We start from the raw sequence: 16,224 nt of genomic DNA on the forward strand, positions 1-16,224 counted from the left end.
CATCATAGACCACTGTAGTATGTGTTGCCCGGGCAACACAGGCTAATGTCATGATGCTAATATGTCAGTGAAATAGTAGACTACTGTTTCCGAAAGTAGATGTACTTCCTTAATAATATCAGCTTATATTGTACATTACACATCACAATTGTGTGTCATATCACAAAGTAAAATGAGTAAATATTTATCACCCTGGCCTCTTTGTTTGTGGCGTTTCTGCAGCTGCCTTGCAGTAAAGCTATAGTTAGCCTAGCTATCCCCCAAGTTAACAGATGCCAAACGAATGTTCTGCCAAAGGTAGTCACGCGTGTTTTCGTGACATTATTGCAGACCGGTGTAAAAATTGACCTAATCTCTATGATTTAAACGTCATTTTAAGTTTTTCTCTTCTCATGATATTTTCAGGCATTTAGCCTACTCATATTGCATTCATTCATGAATAAACAACCCCTTTGAAGATTATTCTACGACGTTACCCGGCAGTAGAAGATGGAATCGCAATTCAAACGGTACCATCTGCTAACTGAAAATATGCCCCCCAAAACGTAAATAAGCTTGACATTTATTTAGTGGAAAATTGCTCATTCATAAAAAGCTCACTGGTAGCGATCATTGTCAGTAACAACGCAAAATGCGATATAGCCCTGTGTTGAGAAGCTGCCCCGGTAAATTGTACTACTACGGTACAGTACTAGGCTACTGCTGTGTTCGTCTTGGTAGCGATTGCGTTGGTTGAATTGGATTTAACGTTCCGTTGTACGGTTTAGGCTGAAATTAATTATTTTCATGAACAGATTGACAACGTTTAGGCTGTGGCAATGAAGTTCAGGTTAGTAGTTAGATAGACTTTTGATTTAAGTAAGGGGAGTGCCGAACATTTTCTGTCGCCGTTTGACTTCCTAAACAGCTGTGTACTGTAGCTAGATGTTTTTGTAGTGTGTCTCGCGTAAGCTACAGCGTTGCAGTGAGCTACACTGGTTTGAAACCACAGGTAATGGTAATTTCACCAACAAATCGGTTTCTAATGTCAGAATAAATCCTACAACGAAAATGTATATGTGAGGAATGTTTATTTTAATGATTGAAAACAGATAACGCTACATCATAGACCACTGTAGTATGTGTTGCCCGGGAAACACAGGCTAATGTCATGATGCTAATACTTCAGTGAAATAGTAGACTACTGTTTCCGAAAGTAGATGTACTTCCTTAATAATATCAGCTTATATTGTACATTACACATCACAATTGTGTGTCATATCACAAAGTAAAATGAGTAAATAGTTATCACCCTGGCCTCTTTTCTTGTGGCGTTTCTGCAGCTGCCTTGCAGTAAAGCTATAGTTAGCCTAGCTATCCCCCAAGTTAACAGATGCTAAACGAATGTTCTGGCAAAGGTAGTCACGCGTGTTTTCGTGACGTTAGTGACGCAGTGACGTTAGTAACGTCAGTGACTGTGGCTAGCAAATTAGCCACCGTTAGCTTCACTTTTCGCCACAAAAACTTAATTTAAGCTTAAACCATGCAACGGAACGTAAATTCCAATAGAAGCAACTCAATCGCTACCAAGACGAAACTTTTGACACCTACGTTGTCTATGTAGGCCAAGTATTTACTGAGTTTTAGGGGGGCAAAAAGAAATAAAAATAAAAATAATAATAATAATAATATATATGTGAGAGAACAAAGGTTGTGCTCTCGCCGAAGGCTTGAGCACACCCAATAATATATATGTGAGAGAACAAAGGTTGTGCTCTCGCCGAAGGCTTGAGCACACCCAATTACTTGGCTTTGGACAGTGATGTTATTCAGACATGTGCTCTCAACTCACCATCACATATTTCTTAGGCTGCTTCTGTATTAGAAGCCTTTTAGAAACGCTTTTCCTTGCTGGGGTTTGTACTAAGGGTCATTCTTCACAGTACAATTCGACTGTGATTTGACAAAAAAAGGTCTATCTATTTTATTATTGCAAATCTTTTCTTCTTCTTCAATGTTTCTGCCTGCTTCAAAAAGTAATTAGCTAATTCTGTGTGGTCCCCTCAAAGCAGGTGTTTGTTATGTATGATACTCAGCAGTGGTGTGTATCAGGATGGCTGCTTAGCTCCTGAGAGGGATTCACTGTGTTCCCTCTGCAGTCAGAGAGGGCTGGCAAGGCAGGATGGCCATATGTCCACCGCTCAGATCAAACAGTCACCAGTCCCACCTCACCACAGGGAAATCAGACACGTGCACGCACACACACACACAGACACACACACACAGAGGAACGTACACATATGGAGATTCTTATGTTTTATCGGAACCATGCCAGAGATTTCTGGAAGTCAACAATAATCATAATCCCGCTTCCCACCAGTAAAAAGTGCTAGCCAGCGTGTTGCAGTGGAGTGTGAATGTGTAGCGACTGCTCGACTTCATTCTGACTCGAACACGACCAGGGTCATCAACCTGCCTCTGCATCATGCGACCCTTTGACAGACAGACGGGTACCCAATCAGCTTCAGAGGTGGAACCTTTTCCACTTTTGGTCCTTTTGTTCCTCATGTAGCCGGTGTGCCCCGGCGTCTCCGCCTTCCCACTTCCCATTCGTCATCTTTACTTCACCCGCTCTCCCGTTTCTGCACTCCTTCCATTGCATTACCTTCTCATATCTCTTCCTCCCGTCTCTCTCTCTCTCTCTCTCTCTCTCTCTCTCTCTCTCTCTCTCTCTCTCTCTCTCTCTCTCTCTCTCTCTCTCTGTTTCTGTCTTTATCGGTCTCTGTCTCTCTTTTCCCTCTTCATGTCTCTCTCTCTCCATTATCCCCCTCCCCCACGCACTCCCAGTAATGGCGTCCGTGTCTGATGAAATCTCCTAACTGAAGACGTCCCTGGCAGACTCAGGCCCCGTCTCCAGCTCTGCCTTGATGAGGTCATGCGCTCTGTATTTTTTTTTATATTATTGGATTACGTGCAGTACGGCCCATTTAGAGATTGGACCTGCACGGCTCTCCCTGATGGAACACGCCCGTCGCCGGCTCCTCCCTCGGTAACCCCCGCCCCCTTGCCTTCCGCCCACGCATGTCTTTGACCAACCGAGGACACTGACAAGCCAGACAGGACTAGGGCTGAATACATTACCTCTCTTCCTTGAAGGTTTCATAGAGGTGGAGTACACAAGTAAATATGTTACATGGCATAAATGGCCTGTTGCTGGGTTGTCAGAGAATATGTTTGCATCCATTTGGCTGCACAAACTCAAACAAGCGGTATGGATTTTTCCGTTCGTCTCATTAGAATATAGTCGGGGTGTACAATTCCCAGTTGTTTGGATGACTCACGAGACAAAAGGCTTTCAAAGCGAAACAGCTCTTCCTTGTCACTCTTCCTTGTGCCTTTCACACTGGTACTGGAGTGCGGCAATCACTCACACCAGTCTAATTGAGATGGTAATGGATTCATTAGTCACTGTGGTTGCTCTCAGCCAAACGGCTCACAGTCTTCATCGCTATCACGATGAAGAGACAAACTTTGGTGATTGTTAAGGACCGCCTCAGGTTCTCATTCCAGGAAACTCTCATTTTAAACTCCATTAGAGTGTGACTTCTTAACGCAAGCGTTTCATTGCTTTAAAACGAGATTAACGTAATCAAAAACAAAGACATTCATTAAAGTCATGTTGGCCTGGAATGTGGCATTGGTTTTATGGAATTGGTTCCCATTTGGTGAAACATTTATATAATCAACAAACTATTAATCTTATACTCCCACTATACAAATCCAATCTGTTCAGTTTATCTCTGAAATAAGGCATGCAGTAGTTTAGCGCCTTGGAGATATCCAATTCCTGACCTGGAGTACTTTACTCTTCTAAGAGGCAGGGGGGAAAGTAGAGCCACCATCCATCACAAAGACAGAGGCTGTCACCAGGGCACTGAGGCCTATTTCTAGCCACCGTCAGACGGGTCACAGCAGCAGGATACGCCTGGCGTTGATCCTCTACCTACCCGCTGAAGAACCCCTCTGAGTCTGGGCTCATCTCCTGTTCAGTGTGTCAGCCAGCATGAAGCATGGATGACTGAGGGTGAAGGACTGGCGGAGGCTGGATGGGACTGGACGCCTGTAGGGCTTGGGAAAGGGAGGTTGGCGGTGGGGTGGAGATTTTGCTGATGTCGAGGATGGGTGTGGTGTCGGGGGAGATGGTTGGTGGTAGGTTTGGTGGGGGTGGGTTGGGGTGGGTGGGGGGGAGGTGTCTGGAGATGTGTTTGTTGAGCTCCTGCTGGCCCTGCTGTCTGCGCTGTCTCCGCCTCATCAGCGGCAGTCAGGTGGGGTGGACGGCGAGGCCGCTGGCGAGGCGCTGCGCCTGCCTCTGAGCCTCATCACCGCTGACAGGGGCGCTCGCGCTGCGCTCTGCCAACTTCCTGACTGACTGACACACGCTGGCTGGACACCCGCCCTGCTCGAGTGTGTGTGTGTGTATGTGTGTGTGTGGTTGAGGGTGTTGCATGAATGTGATGGTCCTGCTTAGAGAACGGCAAGGCGTCATCCTCTCGTCCTGATAGGCTGTCAGGCCATTGCTGTCGGTTCCCGTCCACAGAGTTCACGTCGTCGTCGACGTCCCGGCATGAGAGATGTTCTTATCTGCAGCTACGGGAAGGGAAGAAAAAACATATTGAAATCGAATATTACAATTCAGTTTTGGGGGTTCTAGAAAAGTACTGCCCGAGCAGAATGTTATTGTCAGTCCCGTCCTTCACCTACCTCCTGAAATGATGCAGTTAGTCTGGTTAAATAAAGGTCTTGAGAACAAATGAATACAGATTCCTATTGAATACAGATACTTTGCAGAACTTTGGGCTATTACAAGGATGAAGCCATTCTGCCTGCTGAAAAATGAAACAATGCACGTCAAAAGAGAATGGTTATAATAACGGTCTTAACTAAAGAAGCCTACCGATGAGCCAAAAGGGATTAGCAGAGTCACCTTGAATCAGTGGTGTCATTTTACCCAGTAAAATTGCATTATGGGAGCTGAGGCCTGGGCTGTGATTTGTGTCCTCCTGACAGGGCTTCAGTGTTCATTAGAGACTGTGGAGAGCAGCTCAGAGACACACAGGGACGCCACACACACACACACGTGCACACACACACGTGCACACACACACACACACACACGTGCACACACACACACACACACACACACACAGACTCCCTACTCATATGAGATGATATAGCAAATACTTGCAACTCTGTCAAATCAGCAGTTTAATTGTACTTTTATTTCACCCACCTTAATCACGTTACACATCCTTGGATAAATAACCCGATAAGATGGTGGGATGTTCACAAGCAGTCACCGGAAATCATGTTACACAGGGCTGCACTGGGGTCTGCTTCCCACCAACCAAGGGCTTCTCTACTGGAGGGGTTTCTCCTAGCCAGTGTGTGTGTGTGTGTGTGTGTGGCCTCATTCATGTGTATGAATCCACTGACCAAGCCAAATCCGTTTCTTCAGAGCACAATTGCCTGTGTGTGCGCGTAACTCTGTGTCTGTGCATCTGTGTGTGTGCGTGTGTGCAGGATGCGGCCATTACCCTCAGTGTTCCCCAGTCACTCAACCATGGGTTACAGGATGGAGCAGCCCTTACTGACATGCCACACCACACCACACACCCACCCACCGAACAAACCAACACTTTATTAAAACCCAAATTGATTTCAGGCAGCTTAGTTTTACCGGGCAGATCATGACTCAGCACATTGGCCCATCCTGAGACTGAGGGCGACTTATTAAATATTAAACGGGGGAGCTTTTGCTCGAAATTGAATGTACTTTGCGAATATAAACTGACAGTAACATAGCCAATGCAATTCCCCTCGCATCTCTCAATGAAATGATTAAAAGGGCATGAAGGATGGAGGCAGAATGTTGAGAGAGTTTGTCCTGCCAGTGTATCACCTGCTTGTTCTGGGTATGGAGGCAGTGGAGAGATGTGAGGTACTGACCTTATTTGCCTTCTCTCTCTCTCTCTCCCCCTCACTTTCTCTCCTACAGACAGCCTGCTTCATGATATCCCCAGCCAGTGTGGATTGTCTCCTGTGGTGACTGCAGTCTCCAGGGTTTTCCCCCTGCTGCACCTCCACCCCCGCCTCACCGCGCCCCAGAGCTCCCTCTGTCTGTTGACACCCACCCCCCGTCCACACCGCCCCCACCCTTCCACCCAACCCGCCTCTGCTTCCGCCCCCGGCACCCTCTCCTGCACCCCCCCTCGAAGAGCTCCCTCGGTGCCAGCATGGAGGACAGCTACGACAACAGGACTTCCCTGGCGAAGGGCGCCAAGGACATCGCCAGGGAGGCCAAGAAGCACGCGGCCAAGAAGGTCAACAAGGCGGTCAACCTCGCCACCGACGAGTACTCCTCCCACCGCAACTACAGCCGCTTCCAGGACGAGGAGGACGAGGGCGACGAGCCCGGCCGCCGGGGACGCCCGGCGACGGACGGCGGCGGCTACAACGACAACGAGGACGCCTCCAGCGACAACACGGAGGGCCACGACGACGAGGACGAGATCTACGAGGGCGAGTACCAGGGGATCCCCGCCGCCACCGAGGGCAAGGCCCGGGAGGGCCAGGTGGCCGTGGGCCAGCCGCTGTCGGACGGCATGAGGGACCGCAAGGAGCTGGAGGAGGAGAGGCGGGCGGACGAGGAGGAGCTGGCCCAGCAGTACGAGCTCATCATCCAGGAGTGCGGCCACGGGAGGTTCCAGTGGCAGCTGTTCCTGGTGCTGGGCCTGGCCCTCATGTCGGACGGCGTGGAGGTGTTCGTGGTTGGCTTCGTGCTGCCCAGCGCCGAGACAGACATGTGCGTGCCCAATTCCAGCTCAGGGTGGCTAGGTAAGGTGTGCGTGCGTGTGTGTTTTCTTTGGTACGCAATAGGGTGTGTGAGTAAATAGTGAACTGCGGTATGGCTGGCTAAGGAGAAGGGCCATCGAGATGAATCATATCGGTCGGTTCCTTTCTCGGCTAGTGCTTATAGGAGACGCATCCCTCCTGTGTCCACTTTGCTTTCAGCAGGAGTCACGAGAGCCCAAATGACTGCAGGTGTGCAATCCATCACTAGTCCTACAGTACCGCTTGTTCTGAGACGGGTCCACTTGCAGAGGGCTGAAAGGATTCATTCTGGTGGCCGTTAAAGACACAAAGACAAAAGCAGCACCAACTAGAGATTCAGTTCAATTAGAGAATCGATGGTTGATTGTTGAGGTCAGCACATAAATGTAAGAATCCCTACCACAGTTGAATCTGTTGTTCCAAATCCCTCCCCCCTCCCCCCAGTCTCTCTCTCTTCTTCTTCAATGCTCTCTGCAATCTCTCTCTCCCTGATTACCTGGAGGCTCCACCCCTGTTGAGGTGACTAAGGCTAAACATGACTGGTGTGTGTCCGTGTGTGTGTGTGTGCGTGTGTGTGTGTGTGTGTGTGTGTGGGCATGTGTGTGCGCACATTTGGAAAGGTAGCATACATGATTACCCTGACCTTGTCCGTTTTGTCCTTTGAGACTAATTATGCTAACTGTAATTACCGCTTACAAAAAAAGTGAAGTGTTTAAATACTATGCGGTTGCCATGACGGGACATCAACAAAATCAGCACTTCCAGAGGACGTTGAATTTCAGAATTCTAATCCGCGAGATTCGAGATGGACGAGATAACCGAGTTGAACTTCGCCCCTTTACCGCGTTTACGTTCTAACGTCATCCACAATTTCACTGCCGTCGTTAGGCACGTTTCGATTCGCCACAGCTGATTAAATGACTAGGAAGTGAATCCCACCGGCCTGTGGTTGCTGCTTTGTGGGCTCCAGCAGAGTGGATCGTACAGTACGGCCACGGGAACAACGCACCTGGGCATTAATCACATCAGAAGGCTACGGCAGGCTGCTGGGACACAGCTGAATGGTGAAGCGTAATGCAATAGCAACAACGCGATGGGTTTCCGAATGGAATGGATGCCTAAAACACTGATTCAATTAGCGAACTCAATTTTGGGACTAACAGGATCCTGATCCTGCTGGAATCTTAAACGGTGCATTGGAACTAGGGTGAAACGAGAGAGAGAGAGAGAGAGAGAGATAGAGAGAGAGAGAGAGAGAGAGAGAGAGAGAGAGAGAAAGATAGATAGAGAGAGAGAGAGGACCAAGGAAGAGGAGGGAAGGAGAGCTTAATGAGAGTGGAGAGAAGGAGGTACGAAGGGGCAAGTGGGGATGGAAAGACGGAGGGAGTGTGAGACGGAGCGGGGAAACGATAGAGTGAGGGAGAGGTGGGGAGGGAAAGAGAGGGAGAGAGAGAGAGAGGAAGAGGCAGCCGATATCTGATCATCAGTAGCGAGAGCTGAGTGAGATAGTGGATAAGACATGCTAATCTTCTCCAGCACAATTAAACAATAGAATCCCTCGCCCTATCGCCATCGACCTCTTTCTTTTGTTCACCCCGTGTTCCCGTACCCTCCCTCCCTCGCTCGGGGGCTGTCATTCTTGCCAGATCGCTCTCACGTTTATTTGTTGCATTGTCGTTCTCTCTGTCCCCTCTTTTTTTCATCTCCCCTCGACTGTTTCCCTCTCGTTCTCTTCCTCTGCCTCCTTCCGTTCCTGTGTCTCTCGCTCTCCTTCTTCCTCCCTCCCTCCCTCCCTCCCTCCCTCCCTCCCTCCCTCCCTCCCTCCCTCCCTCCCTCCCTCCCTCCCTCCCTCCCTCCCTCCCTCCCTCCCTCCCTCCCTCCCTCCCCCCCCCCCCCCCTCAGTGTGTGTGTGTGTGTGGGGAGCCAGTGGTGCAGGTCCACGGGCAGCTGGGTATGGCTAAACTGCAGCGAGATAGCTGTGCCACTGCAGATAGAATACCACGAGTGCAGCTCCACTGTGTGGGAGTGTGTTTGTGTGCTGGCGCAGACAGCCTTTCCTGTGTGTGTGCGGTTGCGTTGAATGACTTTTATGAGCGTGCGTGTGTGTGGGGTGGCAGAGACGTTTTATGCGTGGGTGTGTGTGTGTGTTTCAAAGAGAGAGGGATAAGGAAAGAGAGATGGGTTGAGAGAAAGAAAAATTGTGTGGGGAGGGGGATGCTGCGTTTTAGATAGGGCTTTTAAGTTCAAATGCGTGTGTGTGTGTGAGAGAACACTTGTGTGAGTGTGTATCTGTACGGGAGAGACAACACACCAAACATGCTACACCAGCAAACACCAGACCAGCAATAACAGGCCGTGTGCATGATATCGTTCCACTGCCTTACTGAGTGTTCACAGGGTACAAATAATTCACGCCTATCTGTTTCATTCTCATTAATGCCAGGCAGCTTGGTGTCATTACTGTAGCTTAGTGAGTCATCCCCCGGCTCCTGAACATTCAGCCCTTAGCCTGCGAAGATAAGTTACTTTCCTGAAGATTTCTTTGAAATCCTGCCCTTTCTGCCTGAATCATGACAAAGACAGCGATCTCCTTTTCGGCGGAGGTGGCGCTTTTCCTCGGCAAAAGAGGGGGCACGACTACAGCGAAGCCTGACATGATGTACTACAAATGTGATTACACGCTGCTCAGTGTACAGGGGCTGGGAGCAGGAGAGGAGAGAAGGGTGGGAGGCAAGAGAGAGGAGAAAGGGAAAGGGAGACGCGCCGAGAAAGAACAAAATGAAGAGACTGGGGGGGGGGGGGGGGGGGGGGGACGAGACAGAGAGACAACTCCGAAACTAAAAAGGAAATTATAGTGAACAGGTGAGAGGAGCGAGAAAGAAAGACAAAAAGGAGGAGATGAGGTTAGGAGGTAGAGGGGGGGATCACGCCGTTCGTAGCAGCCATAGATGTAGCACCAGGCATGCTGTGCCCTGCACAACAGGCAGAGTAGATAGAAGAGAGCGGGGCGTTTTGTGTGGCACTGGAACAGTTTGCCCCGCTAAGAGCGAAGAGCATGAAAGCGTGAAATCGGAAAAGAGGCCGTGATGTAGCTCAGCGCTCCCACGGCTCTCTGGGGGCTCCTCGCGATCTGACAGCACACCAAAATAAAAAACACCACATGCAGGGCCTTCCCCACACCCTCTCTCTATCTCTCTCTCTCTCTCTTTCTCTCTCTCTCTTGCTCTTTCTCTCTCTCTCTGTCTCTCTCTCTCTTTCATTCTTTCTTACTCTTGTTCTCTGACTCCAGCTTCCTCTCTAATTCCTTATTTTTTTAATCCTTTTTTCTCTTTCACTCTCTTCCTCTATCTCTTTTTTTTCTTCCTCCAATTGTTCGTCTTCTCTCTGACACTATTGACACTGTTTCTCTCTCTCTTCCAGGCTTTCTCTTAGCTCCTCCCTCATTATCTCTCTCCTCTTATGTCATCGTCCTCCTCTCTCCTTGTTTGATCTTTTAAGATTCAAACTCTTTCATTATTCTTCCTTCTTTCCAATGTTTTTCAAGGGGAGGGACGAGGGGGGGGGGGGGGGGAGTGTTGGTTTGAAGCTTTTGACTGGTGTTGATTGTGATTTTATCTCATGAAAGGCCAGAAGCTGCATAGTTTAAACCCCCACCAACCCTAACCCTGGTGTTGAAAGTAAGACTGAAACGGTAGGCTGTACTGTATACATTTCCGTATCAATCTTTTTCATTCAATGTTTTTTTTTTTTTTTTGTGTGTGTGCTGAGTGAGGATAGTGAGGCAGCAAGCTTGGGACTTTTCTTTCAAAGGCTCCTCCTTCAGAGTCAGCGGTGTCTGCTGAATATGTATAAAGCTGAGACGTTTCGGGAATCCAACCCGAAGCTTGTGGGAAGGTTAGAGCTGAGAACTGTGGAGTTATGGATTCCGTGTTTTTTTTCAGTTCTCATTCATATTATCTCTCTAAAGAATGTGATATTCAGAACTTCAACTTTTTCGAAGATCCTCAAATATAATTTGAACGTCCTCCTCTCAAAGTTCAAGCACTGACGCACATTCATACCCAGACTGCATCACTCCGATGACGGCCGAGGGTGTTCAGTGCAAGGAATTGAGGTCTTTTCATTTAAGGCCTTCTCAGAGACACCCTCCACAACCTCCGCTATCCCAGTGTCCCTTGCCCGCCCCCCCCCCCCCCCACCCCCCAGCCTCATACAGTAAACCAAGCCTGACAGGACCGGGAATGGCCACTGGTCATCTAGGAAGGGGAGGACTGACCCACTATGACACCCAGGGCTGTACCTCCCTGTAGCTTTCTTTAACTAGGCTAATGCTGGACCAATGTACGTTCAGCCACAGTTCTTTCATATGGTGAGCTACACGGTACACTGCGCAGGCCATGTGTGGACACCATTAATGTAAGGTCAGCGTGGTTTCATGGTTTCAGTGAGCATCTCTGAAGTGCTGTGCTCTCTTTGACAGTCTCCCTAGCCCGACTTCTGTCAGGTGCAGCTCTCCAGGGTCCTGACTACAGACCTCAGCCTAGGAATCAGTTTAACTTGGGAGAGAGAGACAGAGAGAGAGACAGTGAGAGAGAGAGACAGAGAGACAGAGAGACAGAGAGAGACAGAGAGAGAGAGACAGAGAGAGAGAGACAGAGAGAGACAGAGAGAGAGAGAGAGAGAGAGAGAGACAGAGAGACACAGAGAGAGAGAGAGACAGAGAGAGAGAGAGACAGAGAGAGAGAAGAGGTGGGGGTTTCTTTGTAAACCTGAAGTAGCTGCTTTTAGCTGCTATTCTTAGCTGCTATTCTTCCATTTGTGGCTGAACTGGAATAGGTATTTTGGGTTTATTGTAACCTTGAAATGTAGACTATAGCCCTTTTGGCACCTGTGCTGACAACACACTCTGGGCCAGGCAGCAAAGTGGGATGCCACGATCAATAAGTTCATTACCTAATGGAAGATCCTCAGGGGGTTGTGACCATAATGAGTCTTTTTTAAATGTATTTGCATTCTGCATTTGACTATAATTCCCAACAAGTCGCATTAATGAGACATGTAGATGTAGAGATTTTGTTGCACTTTAGAAACGAATGCTTTTGTGGCAGCCATATTTCAAGATGGCTGCCACACAACTCACAAGGATGCCCCCAGCCTGCCCCCTGATGTAAAAGAGACCTATCTGTCCCAGCCATATGCTCTTGGACCGGAGATGAGATCTGACTGAAGTCATAAAACAAATGAGGTGTATCCTGCATCGCTGCCTTGTAATGGCTTAGACATAGTGCCTTCTACCGCAGGCCAAGCTATATCCCAGCATGTGTAAGCAGAATGTGGCCAGATCTGTTGCAATCTGTTGTTTTGGTCTTTGCGTCGACTTTGAGAATACACATGAAAGCCCTCTTCCTTGAAGCATTGCTGAATGCCTCAGCTTGTTAGCAAGTAGCAAAGATCCGAAAAGATATTCCCGTCCACCGATAATGCACGAGGACTAACACTTAGCCGTAAAGCATCTATTTTCATTAAAGCATCTCTGTAACTCTCAGCCAGGTAAAGCTACAGATATCTGAAAGGAACAATACAAAACAAGGGATGACGTGAGGGAGGAGCGGAGCGGAACGGGAGGGGAGATGATGAATGCTGCAGAGAAGCCGGTGGAAGGATCCACAATCAGACGGAAACTAAACGAGCGCTGCATGATGAAGAGACCCTGTCTGGAACACCATCAGGATCATCAGTAGGGGGAAATCAATGGTGTTTTGTTGGAACATTGATTGCCCACCCGATGAGGGAAGCTTAAAGGAGAGCAGAGGGCCCGTTGCGAAGTCGCCCGTTATCACTGTGCTCGTGTGTCATCCCATTTACTGGTGTCTGTGGTTTCAAGTCTATTCAACAGTGCGTTTATTCACTGTGTTACTGCTCAGCGGACAGTGCTTGGCTTTAACTGGGGTGGTGTTCCACTTTGGATTCTTAGTTACAGGTTGAGGATCGGTAAGTACAGCTCCGGCTAAAGCAATGGGCTCACCCTAGTGTAGACAAGCTGGAAATTGTGAAAAATATGAAGGTCATGGGGAATTTGTTTCTTTGGCTAAGGCCTGAGGAAAAAGTGTAGTGGGAACATAGTGCTGGTATATGTCTGTGTCTGTGTGTGTGTGTGATGTATCTTTGCCATGGCCAAAGCTGACACAGGAACAGTATCAGGGTGTGATACTGTATCTTTACCCACCTGTCATTCAGCCAAAATGCACATTGAACTCTCCCCCTTTAGCATGGCTTAAGTTTTTCCATTCAAGATAGATTCATGGCAATTTCCCTTTTAAACTGTATTAATGAGAAACAGTCTGTTCTGACTCGGGTAATTATGAAGCTTTATGCGACGTCATACTTTACTTTGACACTTTTATGTCCGATCATTTAGAGTCAGACTCTCCGGCGAGACAAGAATTCTCCAGTGCTTCCTGGCAGAGTTGTGATGTCAGAGAACAAGTAGCGTTGAAAGGGATAACATACTGTGCTTTTGTGTCCTCTCTCCGTCTCTCTCTCTCTCTCTCTCTCTCTGTCTCTCTGTGTCTCTCTCTCTCTGTCTCTCTCTGTCTCTCTCTCTGTCTCTCGATCTGTCTGCAGGCAGCATCGTGTACGTGGGGATGATGCTGGGAGCCTTCTTCTGGGGGGGCATGTCAGACAAGGTGGGCCGCAGACAGTGCCTGCTCATCTGCATGTCCATAAACGGCTTCTTCGCCTTCCTGTCCTCCTTCGTCCAGGGCTACGGCGTCTTCCTGCTCTGCCGCATAGTGGCAGGCTTCGGGTGAGCCCCGCACACTCCACTCCCGACGGAAACACACCAGGTCCCGGAGAAATATGTCGATATTGTCTTTAAGAACGATTTTCAGCACCGTATCAGGGCTGAATCTGTCGAGGAGACCAAGCTTAGGGAAACTAGGAAATGTACATCTCGATGGGATGTGTGTCTCCAGCTGTCCTATCCATTACTGTGACTGTTTGTTAATGTCAGGCTATCTTCCACGGAGACCTGTCGTCTAATGAGCACACACTAACTTCTTGGGTTAATCACGCTTCTCTAATGGAAATCCAGTCCTGAATCTCTCTGTCAACATTTACTCTCACAGCCAGTGGTGATTGGTTGGGGGGGGATCAAAGACATAATCCCTCTACCTTCACTATTTCACCTGTGGTTTCATTATCATCTGTGGTTTCATTCTCATCTAAGGACTGGGGCCTGACCTGACTTGTCTACATTGAGTACATAATGTCTGTCTGTCGGTCGGCCTGTCGGGAAGTTTGTTTGTTTGACAGTAATTGAACGCCCCCTTAATGAAAGTGTGCAAAGCCACAACTACATCAGCGACAGCTGGGATTCAGCCTTAAAACCTCTCCCTGCAGAGGTGGGACTTTGTAGATACATCTGTCTATCACACAGCGCAAGGGGATTAGTCCTTGTAATGTCGCTCGTGAAATGTTTTACGTGTCGGAAACATCCAATATTAATTAGCATAGAAATCTAGTTTCTAATTGTCTTATGTCTTGAAAAACAACATTTGAATAATTGAAAGAGCAACTTTGAAGTCGAGAAACCGTCGAGAAAACCAATGATTCAGAAATGTTAGCTAATCCCCCAACAGTTTAATTCAAACCCTTCTGGAAGTGAAAGGTTCCGAAAACGTTTTTCTCCGGTCACGTCCATCGACATCCTGTCCTCCTCTCAAACTCGTCTCTCTCTACAAGGAACAAGGACCCTCCGACAGCTGTACGAGGCACTGTTTCAGGAAAAGAACCGGGCCTTTGTGATGGGCGAGTGACAAGACTCTGTTGAAACAGGAACACCATATTTGCTCGCTGCACAGAGATAGCAACATGAGACAAGATAATTGAGCTATGGCGAGGAAACATGTGGCGGGTGTGTGTTCCATTTAAGAACTCATTGAGTAATTGTTTTCCCGCCTCTTTCCCTGGAGCCCCTTAGAGTAATTGAAAAGGCCTGCCAAACAGCCTACAGGGGCAAAGCTTGTGAATCCCCAAGGACTGGCTCTCAGCCTAATGGTTAACAGGAACACCAAGGAAATTCCCTCTGTTCGGGACGAGGGCTTCTCCGTTTAGTCAGCATCATGATCGTTGATCGTCTTTATCCAGGATCTCTGGCGTCTGTTCCAAAAGGACTTCTAGAAAGTCATCCAACTGAAATCACTCAGTTTCTGTTGATCGGTTTTCTATCATTTGGCTATGCATTGTGTGTTCTACAGTATTTCAAATGGTGTTATGTTAACTGACGTTCTGCCCTCTCCAGTGATCCACCTGTCCCCCCTCTGAATCTCCTCTCCTTCATCTCCCCTCCTGCAGGATAGGGGGCGCTGTTCCCATTGTGTTCTCCTTCTTTGCAGAGGTGCTCTCCAGGGAGAAGAGAGGGGAGCACCTGAGCTGGCTGTGCATGTTCTGGATGATCGGAGAGATCTACGCCTCGGCCATGGCCTGGGCCATCATCCCTCACTATGGTGAGCGGGACTGTATCACAGTCACGGGAGTCAGGTGGCTGAGCGGTTAGGGAATTGGGCTGGTAATCAGAAGGTTGCCGGTTCGATTCTCGGCTGTGTAAAAGGACGTTGTGTCCTTGGGCAAGGCACTTCACCCTACTTGCCTCAGGGGAAATGTCCCTGTACTTACTGTAAGTCGCTCTGGATAAGAGCGTCTGCTAAATGACTAAATGTAAATGTAAATGTGTCACACACACACACACGCATACACACACACACACACATGCTTACACATGCACACAGATACACACACATACTACTAATATAATACGTAATACATAGCAGCTGACCCTCTCTTTTTGTTAGAATGTAAAGGAATCATATATGCCTTCAAAAGTATGAAGTTGGAAAAAGTTGATTGGTTTGTAGATAGGGTGCAGCAAAGTAGGTGAGAGTTTGGCTGTGAGCCAGGAAAGCCATACTGCCCTTGCATGGGAAGTGATGAAGTCATTCCTCTAAGTGATTGCTCAACGGAGAGAAGGTGGTGTGATTTATGCATACCAAGGTCTAGGAGCGATGGGGGAAATGCACACATAAGCATGCACACATGTGCACACACACACACACACACACATTGGGATGGGAAGCCATGATTTACGGGCTACTATTGGACATAAACATCACTCGTTGATAATATAAAAAAGAAAAACGAGGGTAAGTTTGAAAGCCTGTCCCAGCTGTCTCTCTATAGGTACCTACACGGTCTCTATCTATCTTCCTGTCTCTCTCTATTTTCACGTTCTTTCCCTCTGTAACTCTCTGTCGCAATCATCTCTCTCTTCTCTTTTTCTCTCACAAATGTTTTTCT

General features: G+C 48.2%; 1 protein-coding gene across 1 annotated transcript in view; it reads left to right on the forward strand.

Moving 5' to 3' along the window:
- The window catches only part of sv2ca (synaptic vesicle glycoprotein 2Ca), a 29,645-nt gene that overhangs the window by 4,919 nt on the left and 8,502 nt on the right, over nucleotides 1–16,224 (forward strand). The window contains exons 2-4 of the mRNA XM_067231281.1: nucleotides 6,035–6,873; nucleotides 13,495–13,675; nucleotides 15,226–15,377. Coding sequence (XP_067087382.1) covers nucleotides 6,273–6,873; nucleotides 13,495–13,675; nucleotides 15,226–15,377 — 934 coding nt within the window. The 5' untranslated portion in view covers nucleotides 6,035–6,272. The remainder of the gene's footprint in view (nucleotides 1–6,034; nucleotides 6,874–13,494; nucleotides 13,676–15,225; nucleotides 15,378–16,224) is intronic.

This window comes from Osmerus mordax, chromosome 28, assembly GCF_038355195.1.
Source record: "Osmerus mordax isolate fOsmMor3 chromosome 28, fOsmMor3.pri, whole genome shotgun sequence".
Taxonomy (NCBI): domain Eukaryota; kingdom Metazoa; phylum Chordata; class Actinopteri; order Osmeriformes; family Osmeridae; genus Osmerus; species Osmerus mordax.